General features: G+C 50.8%; 1 protein-coding gene across 1 annotated transcript in view; it reads right to left on the bottom strand.

The window, feature by feature from the left end:
• Positions 1 to 284: 284 nt before the first annotated feature.
• Positions 285 to 8,505, bottom strand: part of rx1 (retinal homeobox gene 1) — a 38,134-nt gene continuing 29,913 nt past the window's right edge. Inside the window, exons 3-4 of the mRNA XM_061976273.2 lie at positions 8,076 to 8,320; positions 285 to 1,199 (exon numbers count right to left, since the gene is read on the bottom strand). Coding sequence (XP_061832257.2) covers positions 744 to 1,199; positions 8,076 to 8,320 — 701 coding nt within the window. The 3' untranslated portion in view covers positions 285 to 743. The remainder of the gene's footprint in view (positions 1,200 to 8,075; positions 8,321 to 8,505) is intronic.

Below are 8,505 nucleotides of genomic sequence, written 5' to 3'. Positions count from 1 at the left end.
TAACATCAATTAACATTGTCATGTTATCAATGGGAAAATTCATTTTTAGACAATATGATTGGCCTGAGTGGCTAGGAGACACAGAGAGTGACAAGCGGTAGAAAATGGATTAGAAAGGAAAGATTAAAAAAATAATAATAATAATAAAAAAATAATTTTTAACTTGGGACTTCCCATGGGCCGGATTTTGGATGCTGGGGGGCCGGATCCGGCCCGCGGGCCATAGTTTGGGGACCCCTACTTTAGGGGCTCCGTAGAATTTCACTAAAATTATTTTATTTATTTTTTAAACAAAATGTAGTCTTGCTAAAATGAAGTTGTAATTTTGAGAACATTTTGAGAAGATAAAAACCGAATTAAGTCGAAATTTCCCAATAAATATCTCCTAAAATTAGGAGATAAACAACATGTGATCTTACACATTTTGTTGTTTCTAGAAATATATGACATAATGAATGTTATTCATCTCAGTGTCGCCTTAATCCTCCTCCATAGTTTTGCATATTGATTATTAGTTCATGAAAAATTGGCAGTTTGTTTGTTTTTTAAACGCTGCAACGAAGGAAATGACGCGGGTCAGATGAATAGGGACAGCAGAAAGTAGAAAAAGTCGTCACTCACGCGCTTCATGACTTGAGATGCAAAAAAAACTAAACAAAAATATTAAAAAAGTGAAAAGAAATGCTCAGTTCCAGTGTCACTTCCTGTTAGTCACATGGGTAGCCAGTGTCACTTCCTGTTAGTCACATGGGTAGCCAGGTTTTATCCATGGACTGGATGTGTTCCTTGGCCTTCATCCTCAGTGCGGCGATACTAGAACTGCGCTGGTCCAAGTCCTCCCCGGGGAACTTGTCGGGGTACGGCGCCGGACACTGGTAAGGCGGCGGCGGCGCCATGCCGGCCATCCCCTGGCCCATGGGCGCGTGAGGGCCCGAGTTGAGGAAGCCGTGGGCGGGGTAGTTGGGCTGGAGGCCCTGGGCGGGGCCCATGAAGCCCGGCAGGCCGTGGACCGGCGTGGCGCTCGACAGGGGCGAGGTCAGCCAGGGGTCCAGGGGCAGGGAGTTGCTCATGGGTCCCATGGCGCTGTGGACCGGCGCCGGGCGGTTGAAGGAGAGCATCGGCGAGTCGTGGAGCTTCATGGCGCCGGCGTCCATTTTCTCCTGGCGCCGCCATTTAGCTCTGCGGTTCTGAAACCACACCTGGAGGACGACATGGAGGCATTAGGCTTTTAAATTTTTTTATTTTTTATTTTTTTTTAACTCAAGCGTATCAGAGTGACAGGAAAAAAAGCTCTGACTCACCTTGTTTGGTGTGTGTGTGTGTGTATCAATCTCCACACCAAAACGTCTTTTTCTTGTTGTTATAAACGATAGCAACCAAATCAACGAAAGTAACACCATCTAGCTTAGACATCCTCGCACGCGGCTAACGCCCCTCCACTGTGCAAAGCCACTTCTAAGTCAGCAATTAAACTATGTATTATTATCACTGGCGCCGCCATTTAGCTCTGCGGTTCTGAAACCACACCTGGAGGACAACATGGAGGCATTAGGCTTTTTTCTTCTTTTTTTTTCTTAACTCAAGCGTATGTGAGTGACAGGAAGAAAAGCTCTGACTCACCTTGTTTGGTGTGTGTGTATCAATCTCCACACCAGAACGTCTTTTTCTCGTTATAAACGATAGCAACCAAATCAACGAAAGTAACACCATCTAGCTTAGACATCCTCGCACGCGGCTAACGCCCCTCCACTGTGCAAAGCCACTTCTAAGTCAGCAATTAAACTATGTATTATTATCACTGGCGCCGCCATTTAGCTCTGCGGTTCTGAAACCACACCTGGAGGACAACATGGAGGCATTAGGCTTTTTTCTTCTTTTTTTTTCTTAACTCAAGCGTATGTGAGTGACAGGAAGAAAAGCTCTGACTCACCTTGTTTGGTGTGTGTGTATCAATCTCCACACCAGAACGTCTTTTTCTCGTTATAAACGATAGCAACCAAATCGACAAAAGTGACACCGTCTAGCTTAGACATTCTCGCACGCGGCTAACGCCCCTCCACTGTGCAAAGCCCCTTCTAAATCAGCAATTAAACTATGTATTATTATCACTGGCGCCGCCATTTAGCTCTGCGGTTCTGAAACCACACCTGGAGGACGACATGGAGGCATTAGGCACTTTTTTTTTTTTTTTTTTAACTGAAGCGTGTGTGAGTGACAGGAAGAAAAGCTCTGACTCACCTTGTTTGGTTTGTGTCTATCAATCTCCACACCAAAAAAAAACATAACATATTTTCTCCCCATTGTTATAAACAATATCAACTAAATCCACGATAGTGATACCGTTGATGACACAGTCCAGCTAAAAAAGTAGTATTATCACTGGAGGACAAGGACTAGCTGAGCATGCTATACTACACACTATAGGAGGTAGCCGCGAGCTAGAACTGTTGAACGTAAACACAGGTGGGCGGATTGGATCGATATCAACAGTATCGGCATGTGGTCGATCATTTTTGTCGTTTTTGTTTACAAAAACTCAAGAACTAAGTCCCGTGGACACAGGAGGGTTTTGGCCCGACAACACCTGATGTATCATAGGTGATACAGAAGTCAGAATTTTAAGGATGTCGTCACGGGAAGTAAACAAGATACTGTCGTACTTTCACATTCTCTTAATATCAAATTAAATTCATTATTAACTATATATCCATTATATTTATATATGCGTGACACTTGGCGATCACTCCAGCAGCACTGAGAGCCGACTCAGCCAAACTACCTCTAGGTAACGTTGCAATTTTCCAACAAAAAAATCCACTCAAAAAAACACCTCAACCTAAGTTAAGCAAGGCCCCACTTTTCCAAAAATGCGGTAGCTTGATGCTAATATGCATTGGCTTTGCTATTGACATGCTACCGGTTAGCATGGGCGATTTTACATGGCGATTTCAACACCTCCAAACGCGTCAACGAAGACGACAACTAGGATGCACGTTACAGTCAAACAGCCGGGGTTTAACAAGCCCAATACTTACAGTATTAACACGTTTTAGGGCGCAACAAAAGACTAGATCAGTGTACACTACTGCCATCTAACCTCTTGTAACTGTAATTGCAACTTCATGATGATTAAACAAGATATAAAAACTGGACAATAGTTATTATAATGTGCTCATTTTAAAATGTTGCAATAAAATGAGATTTTATCATCGATAACAATTAACATTTTAAAAAAAACGCACACAAAAGTATCACGAACTGGTACCGTATCGGTCCAAATGTGAATGGCACCCATCCCTATTTGGTCCCGCTCGCTCTTTGTCGGTGTATAACGTGTTGTTTGGTCCTCCAGTGAAAATGATACTTCATCCATCTCAAAGAGGCAAAAGTAACTGTTTTTAGTACTTTTTTGAAGGGGGAATTGCCAACTTCCTGTTGATTTCTGCCCGTCCATCCATCCATCCATCCATCCATCTTCTTCCGCTTATCCGAGGTCGGGTCGCGGGGGCAGCAGCCTAAGCAGGGAAGCCCAGACTTCCCTCTCCCCAGCCACTTCGTCCAGCTCCTCCCGGGGGGATCCCGAGGCGTTCCCAGGCCAGCCGGGAGACATAGTCTTCCCAACGTGTCCTGGGTCTTCCCCGTGGCCTCCTACCGGTCGGACGTGCCCGAAACACCTCCCGAGGGAGGCGTTCGGGTGGCATCCTGACCAGATGCCCGAACCACCTCATCTGGCTCCTCTCCATGTGGAGGAGCAGCGGCTTTACTTTGAGCTCCCCCCGGATGGCAGAGCTTCTCACCCTATCTCTAAGGGAGAGCCCCGCCACTCGGCGGAGGAAACTCATTTGGGCCGCTTGTACCCGTGATCTTGTCCTTTCGGTCATGACCCAAAGCTCATGACCATAGGTGAGGATGGGAACGTAGATCGACCGGTAAATCGAGAGCTTTGCCTTCCGGCTCAGCTCCTTCTTCACCACAACGGATCGATACAGCGTCCGCATTACTGAAGACGCCGCCTGTCGATCTCACCATCCACTCTTCCCTCACTCGTGAACAAGACTCCGAGGTACTTGAACTCCTCCACTTGGGGCAAGATCTCCTCCCCGACCCGGAGATGGCACTCCACCCTTTTCCGGGAGAGAACCATGGACTCGGACTTGGAGGTGCTGATTCCCATCCCAGTCGCTTCACACTCGGCTGCGAACCGATCCAGTGAGAGCTGAAGATCTTGGCCGGAGGAAGCCATCAGGACCACATCATCTGCAAAAAGCAGAGACCTAATCCTGCAGCCACCAAACCAGATCCCCTCAACGCCTTGACTGCGCCTAGAAATTCTGTCCATAAAGGTTATGAACAGAATCGGTGACAAAGGGCAACCTTGGCGGAGTCCAACCCTCACTGGAAACGTGTCCGACTTACTGCCGGCAATGCGGACCAAGCTCTGACACTGATCATACAGGGAGCGAACTGCCACAATAAGACAGTCTGTTACCCCATACTCTCTGAGCACTCCCCACAGGACTTCCCGGGGTACACGGTCGAATGCCTTCTCCAAGTCCACAAAGCACATGTAGACTGGTTGGGCAAACTCCCATGCACCCTCAAGGACCCTGCCGAGAGTATAGAGCTGGTCCACAGTTCCACGACCAGGACGAAAACCACACTGTTCCTCCTGAATCCGAGGTTCGACTATCCGGCGTAGCCTCCTCTCCAGTACACCTGAATAGACCTTACCGGGAAGGCTGAGGAGTTGTGATCCCACGATAGTTGGAACACACCCTCCGGTTCCCCTTCTGAAAGAGAGGAACCACCACCCCGGTCTGCCAATCCAGAGGTACCGCCCTCGATGTCCACGCGATGTTGCAGAGTCTTGTCAACCAAGACAGCCCCACAACATCCAGAGCCTTAAGGAACTCCGGGCGGATCTCATCCACCCCCGGGGCCTTGCCACCGAGGAGCTTTTTAACTACCTCGGCAACCTCAGCCCCAGAAATAGGAGAGCCCACCACAGATTCCCCAGGCCCTGCTTCCTCATAGGAAGACGTGCTGGTAGGATTGAGGAGGTCTTCGAAGTATTCCCTCCACCGATCCACAACATCCGCAGTCGAGGTCAACAGAGCACCATCCCCACCATACACGGTGTTGACACTGCACTGCTTCCCCTTCCTGAGGCGGCGGATGGTGGTCCAGAATTGCTTCGAAGCCGTCCGGAAGTCTTTTTCCATGGCCTCACCGAACTCCTCCCATGTCCGAGTTTTTGCCTCCGCGACCGCTGAAGCCGCACACCGCTTGGCCTGTCGGTACCTGTCTGCTGCGTCAGGAGTCCCATGAGCCAAAAGAACCCGATAGGACTCCTTCTTCAGCTTGACGGCATCCCTCACCGCCGGCGTCCACCAACGGGTTCTAGGATTACCGCCACGACAGGCACCAACTACCTTGCGGCCACAGCTCCAATCGGCCGCCTCGACAACAGAGGTACGGAACATCGTCCACTCGGACTCAATGTCCTGGGTCGTCCCCGTGGCCTCCTACCGGTCGGACGTGCCCGAAACACCTCCCGAGGGAGGCGTTCGGGTGGCATCCTGACCAGATGCCCGAACCACCTCATCTGGCTCCTCTCCATGTGGAGGAGCAGCGGCTTTACTTTGAGCTCCCCCCGGATGACAGAGCTTCTCACCCTATCTCTAAGGGAGAGCCCCGCCACTCGGCGGAGGAAACTCATTTGGGCCGCTTGTACCCGTGATCTTGTCCTTTCGGTCATGACCCAAAGCTCATGACCATAGGTGAGGATGGGAACGTAGATCGACCGGTAAATCGAGAGCTTTGCCTTCCGGCTCAGCTCCTTCTTCACCACAACGGATCGATACAGCGTCCGCATTACTGAAGACGCCGCCTGTCGATCTCACCATCCACTCTTCCCTCACTCGTGAACAAGACTCCGAGGTACTTGAACTCCTCCACTTGGGGCAAGATCTCCTCCCCGACCCGGAGATGGCACTCCACCCTTTTCCGGGAGAGAACCATGGACTCGGACTTGGAGGTGCTGATTCCCATCCCAGTCGCTTCACACTCGGCTGCGAACCGATCCAGCGAGAGCTGAAGATCTTGGCCGGAGGAAGCCATCAGGACCACATCATCTGCAAAAAGCAGAGACCTAATCCTGCAGCCACCAAACCAGATCCCCTCAACGCCTTGACTGCGCCTAGAAATTCTGTCCATAAAGGTTATGAACAGAATGGGTGACAAAGGGCAGCCTTGGCGGAGTCCAACCCTCACCGGAAACGTGTCCGACTTACTGCCGGCAATGCGGACCAAGCTCTGACACTGATCATACAGGGAGCGAACTGCCACAATAAGACAGTCCGATACCCCATACTCCCTGAGCACTCCCCACAGGACTTCCCGGGGTACACGGTCCAATGCCTTCTCCAAGTCCACAAAGCACATGTAGACTGGTTGGGCAAACTCCCATGCACCCTCAAGGACCCTGCCGAGAGTATAGAGCTGGTCCACAGTTCCACGACCAGGACGAAAACCACACTGTTCCTCCTGAATCCGAGGTTCGACTATCCGGCGTAGCCTCCTCTCCAGTACACCTGAATAGACCTTACCGGGAAGGCTGAGGAGTTGTGATCCCACGATAGTTAGAACACACCCTCCGGTTCCCCTTTTTAAAGAGAGGAACCACCACCCCGGTCTGCCAATCCAGAGGTACCGCCCCCGATGTCCACGCGATGTTGCAGAGTCTTGTCAACCAAGACAGCCCCACAACATCCAGAGCCTTAAGGAACCACACTGTTCCTCCTGAATCCGAGGTTCGACTATCCGGCGTAGCCTCCTCTCCAGTACACCTGAATAGACCTTACCGGGAAGGCTGAGGAGTGTGATCCCACGATAGTTGGAACACACCCTCCGGTTCCCCTTCTTAAAGAGAGGAACCACCACCCCGGTCTGCCAATCCAGAGGTACCGCCCCCGATGTCCACGCGATGTTGCAGAGCCTTGTCAACCAAGACAGCCCCACAACATCCAGAGCCTTAAGGAACCACACTGTTCCTCCTGAATCCGAGGTTCGACTATCCGGCGTAGCCTCCTCTCCAGTACACCTGAATAGACCTTACCGGGAAGGCTGAGGAGTTGTGATCCCACGATAGTTAGAACACACCCTCCGGTTCCCCTTCTTAAAGAGAGGAACCACCACCCCGGTCTGCCAATCCAGAGGTACCGCCCCCGATTTCCACGCGATGTTGCAGAGCCTTGTCAACCAAGACAGCCCCACAACATCCAGAGCCTTAAGGAACTCCGGGCGGATCTCATCCACCCCCGGGGCCTTGCCACCGAGGAGCTTTTTAACTACCTCGGCAACCTCAGCCCCAGAAATAGGAGAGCCCACCACAGATTCCCCAGGCACTGCTTCCTCATAGGAAGACGTGCTGGTAGGATTGAGGAGGTCTTCGAAGTATTCTCTCCACCGATCCACAACATCCGCAGTCGAGGTCAACAGAGCACCATCCCCGCCATACACGGTGTTGACACTGCACTGCTTCCCCTTCCTGAGGCGGCGGATGGTGGTCCAGAATCGCTTCGAAGCCGTCCGGAAGTCTTTGTCCATGGCCTCACCGAACTCCTCCCATGTCCGAGTTTTTGCCTCCGCGACCGCTGAAGCCGCACACCGCTTGGCCTGTCGGTACCTGTCCGCTGCCTCAGGAGTCCCATGAGCCAAAAGAACCCGATAGGACTCCTTCTTCAGCTTGACGGCATCCCTCACCGCCGGCGTCCACCAACGGGTTCTAGGATTACCGCCACGACAGGCACCAACTACCTTGCGGCCACAGCTCCAATCGGCCGCCTCGACAACAGAGGCACGGAACATCGTCCACTCGGACTCAATGTCCAGCGCCTCTCTCGGGACATGTTCAAAGTTCTTCCGGAGGGCGGATAATGATACTTAATAATGCTACTTGATAATGACACAAAATGTAGCTTATTTGCTGATTATTAACATAGAAGAGCGGCTCCACACTGTGTACGGACATACGCCGTTACACCTCTACGGGGACTTGTCTGCTACTGTCCTACCTGGACTCGGACCTCGGGGAGGTTGACCTTCATGGCCAGCTCCTCGCGGCTGTACACGTCAGGGTAGTGGGACTTCTCGAAGGCGCGCTCCAACTCGTGCAGCTGGTAGGTGGTGAAGGTGGTGCGGTTGCGTCGGTGCTTCTTCTTGGGCTGCTCGTCCTGGCACGACTCCGGGGACTTGCCTTCCTCGCTGTCGGCGCTCTTCCTCAGCTCCTCCTCGCACTTGTTGCTGTACAGCTCAGCGTCTGCTCGCACACATGCAAACTAATAAACACTTTTGACAAATTGATTTATTTATTCACATTTTTTTACATTCATGTTGCTAGTTAATGTCCCTTTTAACATGTGTGCATTCATGCAAAAATATATATATTTTTAATAAAAAAAAAAAATAATTAGATAATACAAACTTTAATGTGAAATAATTGTA

Source organism: Nerophis lumbriciformis, linkage group LG14 (genome assembly GCF_033978685.3).
Source record: "Nerophis lumbriciformis linkage group LG14, RoL_Nlum_v2.1, whole genome shotgun sequence".
In the NCBI taxonomy this organism is placed as follows: domain Eukaryota; kingdom Metazoa; phylum Chordata; class Actinopteri; order Syngnathiformes; family Syngnathidae; genus Nerophis; species Nerophis lumbriciformis.
This window is presented reverse-complemented; position numbering and strand designations above follow the sequence as displayed.